The sequence below is a fragment of the Oncorhynchus mykiss genome, chromosome 4, assembly GCF_057628025.1.
Source record: "Oncorhynchus mykiss isolate SJ-2025 chromosome 4, ASM5762802v1, whole genome shotgun sequence".
Lineage (NCBI taxonomy): Eukaryota > Metazoa > Chordata > Actinopteri > Salmoniformes > Salmonidae > Oncorhynchus > Oncorhynchus mykiss.
This window is the reverse complement of record NC_143025.1, coordinates 64,614,198-64,634,232: the sequence shown is the minus strand read 5'-3', so window position 1 is coordinate 64,634,232 and position 20,035 is coordinate 64,614,198. Positions and strand designations below refer to the sequence as shown.

Here is a 20,035-nt window from a genome sequence, read left to right as displayed (position 1 = left end):
CAATTGGACTCATATTTATGTGTTTGAGTGTTTGTGTGTTTTTCTCCTTGATTCGGACGAGTATCCCCGTAATGCAGTTCTTATTAATCAGTTAAGATGCAGATTTATATAGTAAGTGCTGTGTATTTATAAGGCCAAGCTTAGAAATCAGCCCACAAATGCTATTAGATTATCAGACGTGGAAAGCGCTGTATCTATAATCCGTAAACAGCTGTCTATGCATTGACACAACAGGGGTTGGACTTGTTGTTCATTTCAAAGATCGGACAGGGGGGAAAAAATAGTGTAGCATCTTTCATCATGGCTTTGGTAGAGAGAATCCATTGGCCACATCAACACACTCTTATGAAGTGACTGAACTGTGGATGATTTTTATTAGTGTCACAATTATGTGTGCCCGTGTCGTCAGTGTCACTTCAATTAGGGGTGGGTGGTTTCATGACTGCAAAAGGAGAATACCAGACGTAGTTTATTGATTTATGAATCCAGTCATAATAACGAAATAAGCCTATAGGAGAGTAAGATACAACAAATGTAAGTGTTACATCCTCCCTTAACAATGTTGTTTAGTCTGAACAATAAACGATCCGTTTCCCAGAACTGTGTCCTGCTCAGAATTTCAAGTAGCTATGTGTGTGTCCATGCAGTATCCACTTGGAGTATGTGTAGGCTTTGGCCACTTGTGCCTGTCACACTCAATCACTCACGCTTTCCATTTGTGATAGATTAAATGCTAGAAGTGCTCTCATTCTCTGAATTGAGAACCACCTTAATTGCCCTAACTTAATTGGATATGAAAGCTTTGTTTTTTAACTTTAAAAAAAATAAAAAAATAACTGTTGTCATTAATTGTTTTCCGTGTACAAATGTCTCCGAAGCGCATTGGCCTGAAGGTTGTCAAACGAATCCAGATAGAATTTGATAAGGGCTCTGCCATGTGGCCCACCGTCAGGAATGAAAATTGATTTTCATTTTAAACCGGGAATTTTATCTGCAAAATAGTTGTAATCCAATTCCATTTGAATTTCCTCCTGTACTTTTTTTTCATGAACGTATCTCATAAGCTCGAACAGAAACGTAAGTATTCTTGAGGCAAGATGGCTGTTGATGGCTGCTAGATGGCTGCTGTTTTACCATATGGAAGACGAAAACAACTGGTGAAAAGGTGACATTTTTCTGTGACTGACTCTTCCATTCCTTTGTTCCATAATATTTGCCGCAATGAATGATAAGCAACCTTTGACAGAACAACTCACAGTTCTATCCTAGTAATGTCCAGCCTTGTTTATCACCGTGTGGCTAAGTTTAGGAATACTCCCAGCAGAACCAAACTATTCTGCTTCAGTTAATTTAGCAGATTTGATTTCTAAATGCGTTTGAACCGGACTTAAATACCAGAAAATTGTTTCTGTACAGTAATTTTCCTGGGTACGATAGCATGGCTAAAGTGAGGGTGAAAGAGCTGTCAAACAGAGAGAGGGGAGCTGTAGGAGTGTTTGAAGTGTTAAAGCCGGCGGCATGGCCAGTGGGTGACAACGTGAGAGACAAGGACAGTTTGTCCTGCTCCGCTGGGACACTTTCTGTAGACGTTCCGTTTCCCTCCAACCTGATAGAAAAAGGGAGAGATTTGCAGAGGCACATGGGGAGGGGTGTGTGAGGTAGGGGGCCCACTGTCAAGTACAACAGGCAGTCCCAAAGGGTATGCCCCTAAAGCACCCCCTACACTGACAGAGATTAGTTTTAGCCCCAGAGACCACTTCCTTCCTGCTACATACATCCAGCTTTCTGTTCCTAGATGTGTTTTAGTGGCTGTTGGACATGATCTCTAGGGTAGTGTCATCCATCCACAACTTGTTAGCGATCTCTCCGATCACAGATGATGTTCTACGTACAATTTTCAGTGAAAATATCTAAATATCTATGATTATGACAACCTGCTCTCTGAAATACACTGACCATTGATTTCCCTTCCTTGATATAAAAAAAGGATTTGAGGGTCATAGAAATCAGCACTTATTTAAAACCTGCTGTGCTCCTGAAAGCTTTCTAAAGGAGGAGGCGGGGGGGGGGGGGGGGGGGGGTGGTCTGTCTTTGGAAGATTTTAGTTGTCCTCTTGCCTCAGGGTGGTGAGTTAGTGAAATACACAAGAGTGGCCCCTCTAGTGACACAGATGCCAGCGTGTTGGTCTTCTCTCCCATGGCAGAAACTAGGCCAATGAATTGATCCCGAGGAATAATGGCTTGAGTGCTGGTTGAAGCTGGCCTTTGCCCATGTTTTCAGGTCTGTGCCAGTCGGCCCATTGTATCATTCTCCGTAAACACCTTCCGTTTGAATCTGAGGATGGGTATAAGATGGGAGCTGTCGCATTTGTCATTCCTTTCGCTGATAGGAAACGGTTGGTTATCTTTCAGCTGTTGACATAAAAGGGCTATGTTATTGTATGAATGAATGTACTAGGTTCAGTGTTGCGTCGGGAGATAAATATCCTTTGTACCTCATATTTGCCCTGAAGGTTATAGGAGATGTAGGACTTGGGGCAAGAGAATAATTATGTTGTTGAAATTGTACAATAGCATTACAGTGTACCACTACTGTAGGAAACACATTTTACTAAGTACTGGGAGACCAGAGAAGTAGAGGGAAGTATTAGGCTTTGATTTTTGTGTGTGTTTTGCATTAGAAAGACGATTATTGCATTTGTATTTATCAATAGCAAAATATTACAATATATCAAAGAGGGAACCGTATCAGTGTAGATATTTAGATTGTTTTCACTTTTTATTGTTTGGTACATCGTAAAAAAATTTAAAAAAAGAGTTTGCTGTTCACATTCGACAGTATTTGCGTATGTCCCTATTTTGTCATTTGTTTAGCAAATAACCCGTTGGGTACTGAGATATAATAGTTGTTTCTTTGTTTTATAATGAGGATCCACACCCAATGCTTTACAGAAGTTAATGGCTCTGAAGATTTCGAAAGTATTGAAAGACCGCAGATGAATTTGCGCTTGGAAAATCTCGTGGGACCATAGGGGGTATGGAACATAATTAGAAATTCAATTCTGATGGCATTTAGTAGAAAACCCAACCTAATCATGATATCAGTGTGTGTAGAACCAGTGCACATAGATGTTATACAGTAATTGGAATATCGGTGAATTGAAATACGAGTAGCTGTGTCTTCAGATGTCTCTTTGAATGTGTTTGTGCTCTAATCATTGCTGTGACGTGGCTCAATCTGGAAGACGTCCACAGTAAATCTTGAAGTGTATGCCTTCGCGTGTGATGGAACAGAATGTGTGTGGCGCGGAGTGGACCACCATCTGGTCAACTAAAGTGGTCGTAGAAAGCATGGTTCCGCTGGGAGAGACTCACTACGCCGTTTCAAGTCGTGTGTTTCCTGGTCAAAACTACAACAATCTCCCTTTTTTTTTGTTGTTTGTTGTTCATTTCTCTTTGTTTCTCCTGTTACCTAGGAGCTACAGAGGAACCAGAGGTGATCCCGGACCCGGCTAAGCAGACAGACAGGGTGGTGAAGATCGCTGGCATCAGTGCTGGGGTGCTGGTGTTCATCCTGCTGGTGCTGGTAGCCATCCTTCTGGTCAAGAAGAGGTGAGTGGAGCATCGTACACAGGAAACGCTGTGTTACTTGGCTCTATGCGACACCATGAGCTCATCCTCTACTCCATCCCATGCCATCAGCATAACCGTGAGGCTGGGTCATGACTATCAGTAAGCCTACAGTACACTAGGAGGGAGGAGAGGGGGGGAAGACACGTACAGTACTGTATGTTATTGTTTTTGTAGTGCCAAGACTAGGTGTAATACTGTTTTACCAGGGTTTGGTAGAGAGTTGGATTGAGTTTCAAGGGGTAGCAGGCAGAGTACTGTACATGCAGCTGATTTAGACGAGGACCCATAAGGCTCAGAGCAGCACAGTGAATTTATGAGCATATAGATTTCCCCAGGTTCTCTTAACATCTTCTGAGATTTTATATCTGAAGTGGCTGGTCTGAAAAGCCATGAGTTTTGAAGTGGATGTGTACTCACACAAGTGCATACCAGTGGTGTACAATGCGAACAGACAACACTTCCAATGAAGAGGTAGTATTCAGATGTGATTTACTGTGGGTCGTTAGCACTCCACTGCAGGTTGTTCAAGGGTTTCTGCTTTTTTGCTGTCATTTACAATAAGGTGGACAGCTTTTTGTTGAGGGTTGCATTCAGGATGCATACTGTAACAACGATATTGAGCTGTGCTCAGTTTCTACTAGCCTCAAGGTCAATCATTTTGTCACCTGCTTTACCTCCTCATCCCACTCAGTAATTCTGGCGCTGCTTCATTCAACTAATTCAGAACACTGTTTATTGCATGGTTATCACACTAGATTTATTTACATTTCCTGGCCTTTATTCTGTGGTGTTTGACTATGTTGACCATCTAACTGTGTTAATGTCATTAATTGGCAAACTAACAGCCCCCAGTCATCACCAATAGACAGCCACTGATGCAGAGAGTGGGTTGAGCCTATATGAACTCCTGTGCAATCTAGTATTGACTGTTAGTGGAATTGATTTAAGTCCAAACTCAACATGCTTTTACTATACTTTTGTGTTAGTATTTTCCTACTTAGACAAGTTATGGAGGAATAGACCGTATTTTGAAAGGTCATGGGCTGATATACAAGCCAAAACTTCTGTTGTTGTCTAAATGCTACTTTTCTTTTTAGTCATGGAGGCTTTACTACGAAGAATTGGTCAGTCAGGTGTGTGTTTTTATTTGTTGATACATATATGTACACACATACACACACGCACACACACACAGTTGGGGTCATGTTGGAGGAGGCAGGTTGCAGAGATCAGGAAGGATCTGGGGCCTTGAGAGAGTAAATGATGTTGTGCTGTAATTACTTTGTGAACATCCTATTGATTTCGTTCAGTTTTTCCAGAAAAGGTTTTGTAATGAACACTGGCAAACTGAACTGTCCCCAGCACCTGTGATGAATGCTTTTGGAAAGCCCACATGTTCTATTATTCTCCAAAGAAATTTAGATTGTTTTAAAAGGGAAAATATCGATTACACGCGCCGATTCCCAAGTCGGAGCACATCTCTACATGCTGAACAGGTTTAGCAGGAACGATATGCGCAGAGGTGCTGTTACCCTGCACACCCTGTCTCTCTCTTTCTCTCTTTTTCCATGACATATGGCACCATCATGTGGACATTTAACAGAAGGACAGTTTTTCCCACTCTCCTCTTAGAAGTCAATTGCCATGTAAGAGTATACATATTGATATCTCACATAATTAACACAGAGGATGACACCCGTATAGTTCCTGGGTGGTTGATGAATGATTTTTCAACTCGTGTTTTTTTCCAGGTTGACCGACACAGTATCTAATCATCCAGTTTAACAAACACATGAACATCACAATGAACTGGAATGATTTTAGTGCCGATAATCCAGAGGGTACTGGAGAAAGCAAATGAGGTTGATACACTGAGTGTACAAAACATTAAGAACATGTTTTGCCCCCCGATTTTCCCCTCACCCCAACGAATTGAGGCTGTTCGATGGACTCTACAAGGTGTCGAACGCGTGCCACAGGGATGCTGGCCCATGTTGACTCCAATGCTTCCAACAGTTGTGTCAAGTTGGCTCAATGTCCTTTGGGTGGTGGACCATTCTTGATACACACGGGAAACTGTTGAGCGTGAAAAACCCAGCAGCTTTGCAGTTCTAGACACAAATCTGTGCACCTGGCACCAACTACCATACCCCGTTCAAAGGCACTTAAATTGGCACACATACACAATCCATGTCTCAATTGTCTCAAGGCTTAAAAATCCTTATTTAACCTGTCTCCTCCCCTTCATCTACACTGATTTGACGTGGATTTAACAGGTGACAATCAATAAGGGACCATAGCTTTCAACTGGATTCACCTGTTCAGTCTGTCATGGAACGAGCAGGTGTTCATAATGTTTTGAACACTGAGTGTACAGTGTATCTTTGTTTAAAGTGTTGGACAGTCAAGCAGTGCCTGTGACTACTGATGAGTGAGCCTTCCAAATGAATCGTAATTGGCAGAGCAGCCTCTGCGTCTCTCTAGATGTTCTGCCAATTAGGGCCTCGTTCCTAACGACCTATGCTCATTTACAGCTGTCTCCCTCCTAATTTCCCCTGCCACCCCCCTCTATAACCTTTCAACTTCAGAGAAATCTCATTCTGCCACACCCTCCTGCACCACAGGTCGTTCCTTTAGCTTCATTATTTATTCCCCCCTTTCCCTTCCTTCTCCCCTCACTCTTTTTCTCCTCCATTTTCTTCACTGGGTGTTTAAGATTTAGTGAAGCTGGTCCAGGCTTACTTTGTGGAGATAAGAGAAGGTCACGACCAGTGTCTTTTTTTTCCCCCTCCTTGGTCGTGAGTGACAGACGTGGGTTGAGTGACAATAACATTTCCTTTTCTTTGATATTAAAAGAAAGTGACTTCGTCATTGCTCTTCTGGGTCAAGAGTGACTTTTGAATTATGCTACAGTAAGTCTGGCATATACACACGTCTTTGTTCTGTATTACAAACAATTGGATTGTGTTGGTTTGATGTTGGTGTACTTTTGTTGTGGTTGCATAGTAGTTCAATGTTTTGTAATAGATCTAGCTAATCTATTCCCTGTGGTTTAGAATCTTTTTCAGAGCGATGGGAAGGGGTTCATTTCATTGAATAGTTTTCATATAAGTCATTGGCATTAATTGCAGCGCCTGCTTTTCAGTTTTTGGACGGCTTCCTGGTTTGTAATTTCAGCCTTAAAGGACTGGTGTTAAGAGCAACGGGGGTACATTGAGTGCTAATGAGCCATAAGCTCCTAATCCCATTGGAATGGATTAAAAGTACTGATGGTAATTGAATTCTGAAGTATGACTAATGTCCCTTTGTCCCCAAAGTAAAGAACTCCTGTGAAAATCCATATAAAGAGAGAAATGCATTTGTTTTGGAACTAGTTAGCTTAACCTGTTGTGGATGTCTTGAATGTACACTGAGCAAAAATAAAAAGCAACATGTAAAGTGTTTGTTTCATGAGATGAATTCCAGAAGGTTTCCATACGCACAAATAGCTTATTTCTCTCAAATTGTGTGCACAAATTTGTTTACATCCCTCCTTTGCCAAGATAATCCATCCACCTGACAGGTGCGGCATATCAAGAAGCTGATTAAACAGCATGATCATTACACAGGTGCACCTTGTGCTGGGGACAAAAGGCCACTAATAAAATGTGCAGTTTTGTCACAACACAATTACACAGACGTTGCAAGTTTTGAAGGAGCGTGCAATTGGCATACTGACTGCAGAAATGTCCACCAGAGCTGGTGCCAGAAGCCGCCTCCAACGTTGTTTTAGAGAATTTGTCAGTATGTCCAAGCGGCCTCACAAACGCAGACCCATATGTATGGCGTCGTGTGGGCGAACCGTTTGCTGACGTCAATGTTGGGAACACAGTGCCTTCAGCATGAAAATGCATGGCCCCATGTTGCAAGGATCTGAACACAATTCCTGGAAGTTGAAAATGTCCCAGTTTTTCCATGGCCTGCATACTCACCAGATATGTCACCCATCGAGCATGTTTGGGATGCTCCGAATCGACGTGTGCGACAGCGTTGTTCCAGTTCCTGCCAATATCCAGCAACTTCGAACAGCGATTGAAGAATGGGGCAATATTCCACAGGCCACAATCAACAGCATGATCAACTCTATACGAAGGTGATGTGTCACGCTGCATGAGGCAAATTGTGGTCACCAGATACTGACTGGTTTTCTGATCTACCTCCCTACTTTAAAAAAAAATCAAATAAAGGTATGTGTGACCAACAGATACAAAATCATAGATTAGGGCCAAGTTAATTTCAATCAATTGGCTGATTTCTTTTTCTGAACTAACTCAGTCAAATATTTGAAATTGTTGCTTGATGCGTTTATATTTTTGTTCAGTGTAGTTGATGGTTGGTGCTGACATCCTCTCAGTCTGTCAGATATAAGATAGGTGTCTTTTTCACACACCCAGTGAGCCTGTATGTCTGAATCTCTCTTCCTCTTGTCAGTTGCAATGGCTTGATTTTTTTTTTTCTTCCAAAATCAGGTGACCAGTAGAGTAGAACTCAATGATATACAAAGCAATAGAAGTTAATGAAGTGGATATTGGAATCTTGTAATTGCTTTGCGCAGAAACAATCAAGGTTAGAGCCAAAACGTAAAGGCTGTGGCAAGATTTGTATGCTTTTGTTTTCATGTTGTATTTCTTGAATGGTCATGCTATGTGTGAAGGGAAGTTGTGAATTGATATTTGATGATTCCATTACAAACACTAGTTGCTGGGGAGATGAACACTTATGGGCAAGACACAATTCATTGATCTAATACAATAATGAAAATGGGGTTCCCTTACTGAAATCAACTTAAAGAAGATACTGCATCTTTAAAATGGTGGTCCAGAACGTTGCTTGTTTTCCAGGTAGCAAGCAGCTTGTTCTTTAGTTTGCTGCAATTTTTGTTTTCCCCGCTGTGTATCTCCATTACGGTGATCAAGACATTACCTTTTCATATGTAACACTGTAGCCTAAATCTAACAACGAGTCCATAACACCAACAGTCAGTCTTAAGACGGTCTGACTGTCCAAGTGAATGAGACCGTATTTTAATGCACGACAATAATGACTACACCCAAAATTCAACCAGAACCAAAAAGATGAACTGTTAACATGTTTGTAACGAAAATCATTTTCTTGCACCCTATCTTCAATTACACTGGAACATAAAACTGCATGAAGCTCAATTTGAAGGAATGCATGTACAAAATGAAATTCTAACATCAAGGAAGTTAATTCTTAGAGATAAAATGTTGTTTTGTACTTTTTTTTTCTGCTTTTGTTGATCCGACTGATTCCCACTTTGCATTCACCAATATCTCTTTATCCTGCTGTCTCTGATTTGCGTGCCAGGAGGAGCTACTATTCTTACTCATATTACCTGTAAGTAAACAGACAAGCAACAACAAAACAGAAACAATCAAACCCCCCAAAAATACAATGACTGCACATGTCCTTGGTTAGTTATGTAGTGTTTTAAAGATGCAGTATCCTTTTTTCAAGTGAAAACGCATATCGCTCAGATCCAATTCCCATTGCCATTGACCAGCTCCAACATGCTTTCGAAACGCTCTCCAAACCAAAGTCGTCATGACCCAAAAGCGGTGTTATTTGAAAAAAGAATGCTGCACTCTGTGTCCTGTGTTCAATCTGAGTGCATGTGGTTGTATGTCAATAACTCATGTATTTCATTCATCTTCTTCATCTCCTGGACCTCCTTTGTCCATTGAAAGGATATATGGGGTAATCTGTGTGCCTCTACACATGCACACTGCTTGTGTTGAATGTCATCTATATGTCATAAGCCCTTTCCAATTGGTTGCTCTGATTGTTGGTGCAGAGGGTTTCCTCTTTGGGTTGGTGTAGGTTCTTCTCCTGTTGTACAGTAGACCGTAGACGGCCATCTCCATGCTGCGGTGCTTTCCACAAGGGCTGCAACGAGAGAGCGAGAAACTCCCCGATCTGTCGTCCTGATCTGCCCAATGCACTCACATGGTCTACCATTCGACATGCTTGCCATTTTATCCTCACCTCTGTGAGAGTGTGTTTAAGCTACACAGGCCTTGCATTTACCTTCCAACTCCTCTCATTTTTGTATTTCTCACAATCATTTTTCATTTCACGCCAAGAAGTGACACCCAACCTCAAGTGAATTCAGGTGAATGAGCCTTTTCAGCATTTCAGAGATGATTCCCCCCGACACAGGATTAAAAAAAATTATGTTTTTATTAATGATTTTTTTTTTCTCTCCATGAAAATGAAAGAGATTTTCACAGAGAACATATTTTTGCTGGCTTCGGATAGTCCCTTCAAGCGATTTTAGGACACCAAATTTGTTAGCGCTGGGAGACATTTTGACAATTATATCCTGTTAAGTTTGGAATAATTGAAAAACAGAAAGTTACCAATAATTACCTCAAATGTTAAATCAGTTTTTCCCGACGGGAAAGTGAGGTATCCTACAGTTTGCCTCTATCAAAGGTAATTAAAAGGCTCAAAATGGAAGCCGGATAATTTTCTCATGGCTCTTGATATAATTGACCCCATGCTGTGCTTGCCTATTTTCAATTCACTTCCAATTTATGATGGGCAGAAATTAGTATATTCTGTCTGTAATTGTCATTTTACTAGAACAGTATGAAATTATAGTATTTGGTCTCTTTCTCCTGCTGTCCCATCTGTCTCTTCTCTAGTACAAAGAGTCCTCCCTTCAATTTCACTAGAGTGGCTCCTTAAAACCCTGTCTCAGTGCTTTCATCTAACTGCAATCTGAAAACTCCAATCAGAGGACAGTTTATACTGCAACACCTTTTTCAGGGTGCTCGCAAAGTGGAATAAGGAACTAGGATTAGAACAGAGTGGGTCTGTGTTTTCATCGCAGTGCTCCTTTTTACAATTCAAACGTAGTGAAACTCGTAATTGCCCTTAAAATGGAAACCTCCCAGTCTTGTAGGCGTTCAATCGGCTTTTCTCAGTTAGGGGCCAATGAGTAAGTCCGTACACAATCGATTTGGCATATATCAACCGATTTGGCATATTAATCTTGCTAATATACTGTATTAACCCAATCAACTCCTGTCCAGGTGAAATGATCAATAGATCATCAACCAATCAGGGAGTCCCCATTTCTCAGAATGTGTATGTCAGAGCCCAGACTGGGGATGACATGCAGCAACCTCTCACCTTAGCATGAAGCATCTACTTGTCCCCCTCGAAGCAGAAGTTACTCCTGCATGATTTTGATTCCTTTTGGGTTTCCCCTATTTGTTTCCTACAGTGTACTGAATGATACTTGACCGTAATAATAGAGTATTTGTGAGGTTTGCACCTATTATTGGATGAAAAATATTTTTTTTAAAGGCCGTATGTGGAAGCCAAACCAATGGTCTGTTGTCATGGAGATGAGCTTTTCTCTTTCATCTCTGTCCCTTTAGTCTTTCCTGTTGTGAATGAATAATCAATGGCAATGTGTTTTTGTGATATTTTAACCTGCTCGTCCGATCCTTCAGGAAACTGGCCAAGAAGCGCAAAGACGCCATCGGGAACACTCGGCAGGAGATGACCCACATGGTGAACGCCATGGACCGCAGTTATGCTGATCAGAGCACGCTCCATGCTGAGGATCCCATGGCCGTCACCTTTATGGACTCCCACAACTTCAGCAACAGATGTAAGCATAATGGTCCTAAGACAGTTCCCTGGGGAACACCACCCTCCACAGATACATGGTACATGTGAGAAAGGCTCCTGACAGTTAGATAATCTAATGCCTTACGATGGGAAAGACCCTAACACCAAGAAGGGTCCATGAGACGGGCTCTGAAGAGAGGTGTTAAGTTAAAATGCATAATAGGAACATCCCAAGATATGAATGAATGCCTTTAATGATTTGAACTGTTGGCACAGGATATTTTGGTAGAATTTCTTCTAATCTTATGCTCTGTTCATCTTGCCCCTGGAATTGTATAATTCAGTTGTGTGATGCAGCTTCTGGAATGTATTTCATACACTTTTTTCCCTACAGTGCCTAATGATCCACTTGTGCCAACGGCAGTGTTAGGTGAGGCCCCGGTGCTATATCATCTGCCTTGCCATGGCTTGTTGTGTTCCTCATGCATGTCGTTGTCACAGTCCCGTAGTCGTCCATTGTAAACCTGTAGCCGTCCATTGATTGTCTCTGTGTTGAGTCTGTTTATCCACGTACAACTCACTCTAGCCCTGAAAATATACAGTACCACAGTCAGAATGACTAGCCTCCACATTCACTTATCCAGTAAGGGGAATAAAATAGGAATTGTTTCCAGATTTTGGATTTCCCCTGGCTGCTGTAAAACAAACTTGGCCCTTAGCCATGGTAGAGTGGAGACATGGCAGTCCTCCAGTGAACCGATGAACAATCCTCCAGCGTTTAGGACCCACCTATGAGCCGTTAGAATGGAGCTAAAGGTCCAAACCACATTCAGAGACTCACACTCACTTCTGTATGCATTACAACTGTCTGCACGCTCCAAATCCTGCTCAGGACGTTGGTTTAGGAGTTGAGGAGGGAAAACTAATTCAAACACAAGTGAAGATACACGATGGCTACATTCACCTGAGTCCTTACCTGAAGATCAACTTCCTGCATGACATGACACTTTTATAGAATGACACCAGCCATCCTGTCACTGTGTGTAAGTCGTACAGGCTTTGTGTGCGGGTGCCATTTTAAATCACCCTCAGCCCCTCTGGGACTTGTCTGTGTAGAGTTTTAAAAAAAGACATCTGACAGTTTCTATGTAATGGAGTTCAACGTTCACTCGTGACATCAGGATGGAGAGTGTTAGACACTCGACACGAGCAGTGTAGTCCACACTGACAGAACAAGCAAGCCACCGCGGAGGGTCTTTACGGCTCACTGAAAACCTAAGTTTGATAGGGAATTAAAATGCCCCCTCAGGCCACAGTATTTGCTGTGAAAATGTGTTATTTTAGCTCTGTGTTCTCGCTGGGCTTGGTAATAGGAAGTGAAGGGTGCAGTTCAAGCCATGACTCAGTCTAGTATGTTAGGGCCGAATTAAGTAGTACAAATTTGCAAATGAGTAGAAATGTCAGCTTAGATAGTCTCTACACTAGAGTGCAGCAGTTCTCTCGCCAGCTTAGTGTCACTCCTCTTAGATCCCACCCACTGCATTAGTGTGTCTGTCAGTCTCCCCATAGCTTTCTAGAAAGCCGTGTTCAGATGTGTAAGAAAGTCAGTGTTGTGTACGTGTGGTAAAGTAGGTCCTTGGGTCAGTTGTCAGTCAACTGTGAATCCCTCGTCCTTGTTAGGTGATCACCTCCATCACCCTCATCTTCCAGTAGTGTGCTTGAAGTCATGTCACTTCATCATATTATATATGTACTACAACCTCTGTGTGCTTACTGTTGATCTAGTGAAAAGCTCATGTTGTTTTCCTTTCTTGCTGCCCTAATTGTGAAGTGCCAATTACCGGTAAGTGTGTGTGGAAATTCCAAAGTGTCCCAAAGTGGTTAATGAAAAGAAATTGAATACCAGATCGCAAATACTGGATCTCAATGCAGTCGTGTCGTTGATTGAGCCATTAAAAGTGTGTGCAGAGTGTGGGTGTCAGTAACAGTAGCCGGCTTCCCCTCCGCTGACAGTAAATTGTGCAGGGTTCTTAAAACTGTAACTTAACATTCTCGTAACCTGATATAGAGGCTAGCAGTAGCTCAGGGGCTAGCCAAGCAGAAAAGATATAGAGCTCACGGCTCAGTAGGTAATGTGATTGCCAGCAGGTCAGTCTGGGCTTTAGAGGGGTGAAAATCCTGGCTGCAGATAACCTAGGTCTCAGCAGCCACCCCCCATCCCCCCCCCCCCCACACACACACACACACACACACAACCACACTCACACACGCAGACACACACACTTACACACGCACACATCTCCACAGGCGAAATGGCTATGTTTCTCAGGGGTTGACACGGCTCAGATAAGACATTAAACGGAGCATATGGTGCCTGTCAGTCCTGTGAGCCCAGTGTCTCTCCCCTGAGAGGCTCCTGCCCTCACACTGTCGTAACTGAGAGGCCCCTGCGTTTGCCTGTCCGTCTGCTGGGAAAGACAGGCACCACTCCTCAGCTTTATCAAGCCCTGTCTTGCCCACTCACCAAGCTGACACAACATGTCAGTTACTGCCAGGTGCCTTGTGACTTACATCCTCCTCAGAGCTTAGCTGCTTTGTGAAGGCAGGAGCCATGTTCTTTTTTTTGCAAGAAAAACAAAGTTTTGTAAACGTAATTCTGTAAGAGAAAGTAACCCAGTTTGGTTATAATAGGGTAATTAATCGTGATTTGACCCCAGGCCAGATTAGCCAAGGACAACGCCGCTCCACCATGTTCTTCACAGAGTTGAGTGGAGATGAGAGTGGACGGACTGGAACTCCAACGTTACATAAAATTACGTTTTTATTTGTAAAAAAAAAAAAAAAATGACGGATTTCAGCACGCAATTACATGAGACAATGTGCCATTGATGTGAAGTACACCGTGGAGTTTAGTTTAACTTGGCTAAGGCCAGCTATGTATTCTGTGAGTGATGGTGATGATGATCCTTCACAAGCCTGTGTAATCCTCACCAGCATGTGATTTCCTTGGACAGATGAGAACCACACTGCGGCTGCTGCTGCAGAGTCCAGCCGGCTGCTGGACGTGCCTCGGTACCACTGTGAGGGGACAGAGTCGCCCTACCAGACCGGTCAGCTGCACCCAGCCATCAGGGTGGCTGACCTGCTCCAACACATAAACCTGATGAAGACCTCCGACAGCTACGGCTTCAAGGAGGAATATGAGGTCAGAACCAAAAGACTCTAGTCTACAGTACATCCGTAACACAGGCCCTAAGACTCTAGTTGACAGTACACTCATAACATTTTTAAATTTAAATAAAACATTTTAAGAAATTCACCTTTATTTAACCAGGTATACTAGTTGAGAGCAAGTTCTCATTTACAACTGCGACCTGGCCAAGATAAAGCAAAGCAGTTCGACACATACAACAACGCTGAGTTACACATGGAATAAACAAACATACAGTCAATAATACAGTTGAAAAAATCTAAATCTATATATATCTATATACAGTGTGTGCAAATTAGGTAAGATAAGGGAGGTAAGGCAATACATAGGCCATGGTAGCATAACACAGATAACACAGGCCCTAAGACTCTGGTCTATATGTATAAAATAGCGTATTTACGATGGCCCTAATGGGGCAAGTAGCTTTTAAAATGAAGCGACAGCTCACACGCATATTAGCTAAGTTTATGAGGTCGTCAGCTCTCACTGTTCAAACAGTCAACCCAACTTCAAGTTCATTCAAATACAATCTGCTTCAAATCAAGCATTTAACTCCATTTTTTTGGGAGGTTCTTCAAAGAGAGAATACCCCAACAGTGAAGAACAAGCAGAATACCCACTAAATGTCACATCCTGTTGAGGTTCTGTGTTGCTCACTGTGTTGACTTGATGAGGCAACCACAGCCCTGCAGAAAGAGAGTTTCCTGTCAGCGAGGAGTTTGCCTGTCAGGTTAGAGGTTTGCACTGCTGCAGGGGTTTAGAGACGTTCAGTTACTTGCTCTGCAGCCTTTGAAAGTTCAATGAAACAGGCAAATGCTACAGGCAAAGTAAAATTGTCTTGTGTGAGTATGGCTCAGCTCCGACAGTCATCTCCCCATAGATTATTTCACAACTATGCTGTTGTTCATTCGACTGAATGTACGTATATGCAGCTCTAGGAAGTTTCAGTTTCAGTGATGTCCAGTTCCTATTGTAATATTGTAACAATGATCTCTGTGGTGAAGACCAAACTTTAAGGTTTTAAGCATCGAAACACATGCTGCAATGCCTCTTCAATGGACAATTGAAGTAATTTCACGTTTTAAATTGGCCACGTCAGGAAATATGGTTACCCTGTATCTCAATTGTTCTCTGCGATGCACCAGGCCAGACATTGAAGCTTTGAAGTGATGGTCCTTGACATACAGTACAATCGAAAAGTCCATAGAAACCACAGTCTAGACAGTAATGTGGCGAAATGTGTTTTTATTTTCAGCCTCACTCACTCTGTTTCATTCTGTTTGGTATGCAGAGTTTTTTTGAAGGCCAGTCCGCTTCCTGGGACGTGGCAAAGAAAGACACTAACAGAACCAAGAACCGCTATGGAAACATCATTGCATGTAAGTCTTGTATTGAACTTCTAATAAAGTTGCTAGATGTTGACGCCTCCTTTTGCCTAGCGTGTTTTTAGGAATGAGCTCGTTTTAGATATGGCTAACCGCAACATCGGTTATCATGTACCTAGCGGTCTTTTAATCCCAGGAAACATAGAAGAATCGTTTTGATTTGACTTCCTGTTAATGAAATGCAACTAGTCAGCCTACAAACCCATGGTGTGTTGCAGACGATCATTCTAGAGTGATCCTGCAACCAATGGAAGACGACCCTTCCTCTGACTACATCAACGCCAACTACATTGACGTAAGTGGCGCAGCCTCCTCCATTGGCGACCGTGTGCGACACGACCGTCCTTCTCTCGTATGTGAGGCCTTCTATGCATGTCTTTGTCAACAATATGAATACAGCTCTTATTTCCCTCCTTCAGTCAAAGTGCTTGTACTCACTGACATTGTTGTGCTTTCTTTCACTCTTGCCTATGATTTTGGGCTGTAGATATGGCTGTACAGGGATGTAAGTATCACTGTAGGGGACCTCACCACACCTCATGTTTCCCACTCTCCCTCCTCCCTTGTTCACCTCTGGTTACCTCTAATAACATCTGCATGGCAGCTGTACGAGATGTTAGACCTCCTTTTGTCCCCCCCCCCCCCTCCTTTTTGATTTGATCCTACCATGCTGTTGTTCATCCGCTTCTCCCATTTCACATGTCCTCATGCCCGACGTGTACATCCCTGATCCGTGTGCGACTGTTCTCGATAGGAATATTTACAAGATGGTGGCCACCATTTGTTTTCCTTTGTTGCCTCCCCACCTGTGCCTGTGCCCAGCCAGATCCAATCTGATGGGGATCCTTTAAGGTGTTAAACCTGCTGACTCTATGAAGCAACTTGCTAATAAGTAGCCAACTACAATAATTGATTATTCCTACGAAGTAATCACTAATGTGAAATTCTTGGCAATTGAAACACACGAGTTGAGCTTCACAGAGAATGAATGTCCGTTTAGTTGGCAGATACTCAAAGCACAAGTAGGAAACGTGCTCTTATTGAAAGTGTATTTCAGTGAATGAATTAATGCACGAGAACAGCTCTGTGCATATTAGTGCATAAAGCCATTGACTCCCGTGAAGATATATCACATGCACACCAAGCTGGGGTCGAGGCACGGTGTGCTGTGTAGTAGTCTGCTGTTGTTGCAACACCAAAATGAAAGTCTTAACCGAATGATCTTAACATATTGTGTTTGTTGCAATTTTCAGGGTTACCAGAGGCCAAGTCACTACATTGCAACCCAAGGTAAGACAAAGTTCTGCCTTAACCTCTAGAGAAGGTCTGATGCTCATGTTGTTATTTCAGCATTGAGCAATTGATCTTATAAAGGATGATCAGATTGTGTTGTATTCAGTTCAGAGATTGATTGATATGTGTTGTCCTCTACAGGGCCTGTCCATGAGACAGTCTATGATTTCTGGAGGATGGTCTGGCAAGAGCAGTCTGCCTGTATCGTCATGGTCACCAACCTAGTGGAAGTTGGACGGGTAGGTCATATTGCTGCCAGACCCCCATAATATCATATTGCTGTCAGACGATGTAGTCGTCGGATCAGTCTTCAGATATTGATCTGGCATACTGTATACCTGGGCACCTATTGTGTGCAAGTATGTGTAGTACTTTAAAGACTGTCTGTTTCTTTAAATGAATGAAATGCCTATGTTCTTGTAGGTTAAGTGTTACAAGTACTGGCCCGATGATGCTGAGGTCTATGGTGATTTCAAAGTGACATTTGTGGAGGTGGAGCCCCTTGCTGAATATGTGGTCAGAACGTTCACCTTGGAGAGGGTGAGTCAGTCCTTTATCCACCCCTCAATTCCGTATTCAACAGTTTGGTTGTTAACAGCTAAAGGGGCAATCTGGGATTCACCGCTTTGTTATTGCTTGAATCCAAGATTGCCCCTTAAAATCAACACACGTTGCAAATGTGGAAGTCAGACTGAACCCAGACCAGTTGTTACCTAATAACCCGTATGCTCTCTGTCATCAGAGAGGCTTTAACGAGCTGCGGGAGGTGAAGCAGTTTCATTTCACCGGCTGGCCTGACCACGGAGTGCCCTACCACGCTACAGGCCTCCTCTCCTTCATCCGCCGGGTCAAAATGTCAAACCCCCCCAGCGCTGGGCCCATCGTGGTGCACTGCAGGTAAGCCCCTAACACGACACTTCCTCTATGCCAGACCGCCTGAGAAAACAGGTGCATTCGATTGACTTTTCTTTGATCTCTCATGCGACACTGTCATGTGACTACGAAATGAGTGCACCTGAACTATCTAGCACGCTTCAATGTCAGCCACTGCTAAGCTAGCTAAGATATACCCTTGGCAGGATGTGGTTGTTGTGGATTTTGATGCACACACTTGTAAATGTAATCTCATGCACAAGGTATCACATTGTTGTGTATACTGCACAACGGCTGGATATGTAGGCCGTTGCAGAGCGGTGCTACGCAGCCCCGTGCTCACCTCCCTGTCCTCTCGCTGCCCTCTCACCTTGGTCAGCGCCGGAGCCGGACGCACAGGCTGCTACATCGTCATCGACATCATGCTGGACATGGCGGAGAGGGAGGGCGTGGTGGACATCTACAACTGCGTGAAGGCCCTGCGCTCCAGACGCATCAACATGGTACAGACTGAGGTGACTACTAGATCCACCCCCACCGCCACACACCTCGCCAATTAACATTAACACCATTCGCCATTTCTGTCCGTCTGTTCATTTCATGCTACTGTATGCATGGACTGTCTGGAGACGCAGTGCCTTCCCTTTGCTGAGTGTGTGTCTGTGGTCCGGCCACAGGAGCAGTACATCTTTATCCATGACGCCATCCTAGAGGCCTGTCTGTGTGGCGAGACGGCCATCCCCGCCTGCGAGTACAAAGCAGCTCACTATGACATGATCAGGATAGACTCACAGAGCAACTCCTCACACCTCAAAGACGAATTCCAGGTACTGGAAGCCCTTCTGGAGCCCTTTCATATTTATGGTGGCACGATCCGTGTTTCAATCCTCAGTCTTTTATAGCCTGACGTTAATCGTGTGTCGTACAACACTAAAAGACAACAATAAAAATATGGAAATAGATCATGGGTGCATCTCAAACGGCACTCTATTCCCTTTGAATGCACTACTTGGAATAGGGTGCCATTTGAGATACATCCCACGTCTTCTAACAAACGATGTTCCCTGTCATTTTTGGGCTTTCATGTTATTTGTGTTGTTTGCAGACCCTGAACTCGGTGACCCCTCAGCCACAGCCAGAGGACTGCAGCATCGCCCTGCTGCCCAGGAACCACGAGAAGAACCGCTTCATGGACATGCTGCCTCCAGACCGCTGTCTGCCCTTCCTGATCACCATCGACGGGGAGAGCAGCAACTACATCAACGCTGCCCTCATGGATGTAAGTGTCCTCTCCCCTCGTGCACACGTAAACACACACACACACACACAATACAAACAGTACACACATGCACGTACGCACGCAAACACATATGCAAGCACGCACAAATACACAGACACGCACACATACACACTCCCTCGGCTTTACTAAGTGCACTGGACGTTATCTGAATGTGTAGTAGAGACAGAAAGCTAGAGACAAATCCAGGTGTATACTTCTGTTTTGTGTACTCTTTTGGAAAATGTAGAGGACTGATATTCATTGTATTTTTAACGTGTGCTCAACAGTTTCTGTTCTTTTTGGGCAATCCTTCATTTATTTTCTCATAGAGCAAGTAGTGATGTCGACGAAAATGAAAAAAATTGCTCAAATTAATTGCATTTTTTGGGTAGAAAGTTTTGGTCATCTATCTTTTCAACAATGTCATTTGTTGACGTTATTCTTCAAGATGGCTATTGAAGTGGTCCTAAATTACACTTGAGCTTTTAAACATTTTGGGTCCCCCCCCCAAAAAAGCCCCCCAAAAAGTTTGACCCGTTTGATAAAAGGGCGAGGTAAGAGAAACAGGTGCAGTGTATAATAACCACGTTATTTTATTATTAGTTCTACCAATAATCCAGTTGGTAACTACTACTACTACAGTATCCACATAATACAACAGACTGCCTCACTATTTGACCTCTTGGATCAGGATTCTCTAAGGTTGATCTCAGGATCT

General features: G+C 43.1%; 1 protein-coding gene across 44 annotated transcripts in view; it reads left to right on the top strand.

The window, feature by feature from the left end:
• ptprk (protein tyrosine phosphatase receptor type K) overlaps nucleotides 1-20,035 on the top strand; it is a 148,822-nt gene that overhangs the window by 124,982 nt on the left and 3,805 nt on the right. For 3 of the 44 annotated variants that reach the window (XM_036975700.2, XM_090232564.1, XM_090232603.1), the window contains 17 exons: nucleotides 3,476-3,611; nucleotides 4,730-4,765; nucleotides 9,000-9,029; nucleotides 11,156-11,316; nucleotides 11,671-11,706; nucleotides 13,108-13,119; nucleotides 14,291-14,481; nucleotides 15,779-15,866; nucleotides 16,091-16,224; nucleotides 16,360-16,377; nucleotides 17,126-17,162; nucleotides 17,307-17,404; nucleotides 17,589-17,705; nucleotides 17,908-18,062; nucleotides 18,418-18,553; nucleotides 18,716-18,865; nucleotides 19,144-19,317. In XM_036975700.2, the coding sequence (XP_036831595.2) occupies nucleotides 3,476-3,611; nucleotides 4,730-4,765; nucleotides 9,000-9,029; nucleotides 11,156-11,316; nucleotides 11,671-11,706; nucleotides 13,108-13,119; nucleotides 14,291-14,481; nucleotides 15,779-15,866; nucleotides 16,091-16,224; nucleotides 16,360-16,377; nucleotides 17,126-17,162; nucleotides 17,307-17,404; nucleotides 17,589-17,705; nucleotides 17,908-18,062; nucleotides 18,418-18,553; nucleotides 18,716-18,865; nucleotides 19,144-19,317 (1,709 nt within the window). The remainder of the gene's footprint in view (nucleotides 1-3,475; nucleotides 3,612-4,729; nucleotides 4,766-8,999; nucleotides 9,030-11,155; nucleotides 11,317-11,670; nucleotides 11,707-13,107; nucleotides 13,120-14,290; nucleotides 14,482-15,778; nucleotides 15,867-16,090; nucleotides 16,225-16,359; nucleotides 16,378-17,125; nucleotides 17,163-17,306; nucleotides 17,405-17,588; nucleotides 17,706-17,907; nucleotides 18,063-18,417; nucleotides 18,554-18,715; nucleotides 18,866-19,143; nucleotides 19,318-20,035) is intronic. The other 41 variants (XM_090232571.1, XM_090232604.1, XM_090232572.1 and 38 more) reach the window with 25 other exon arrangements.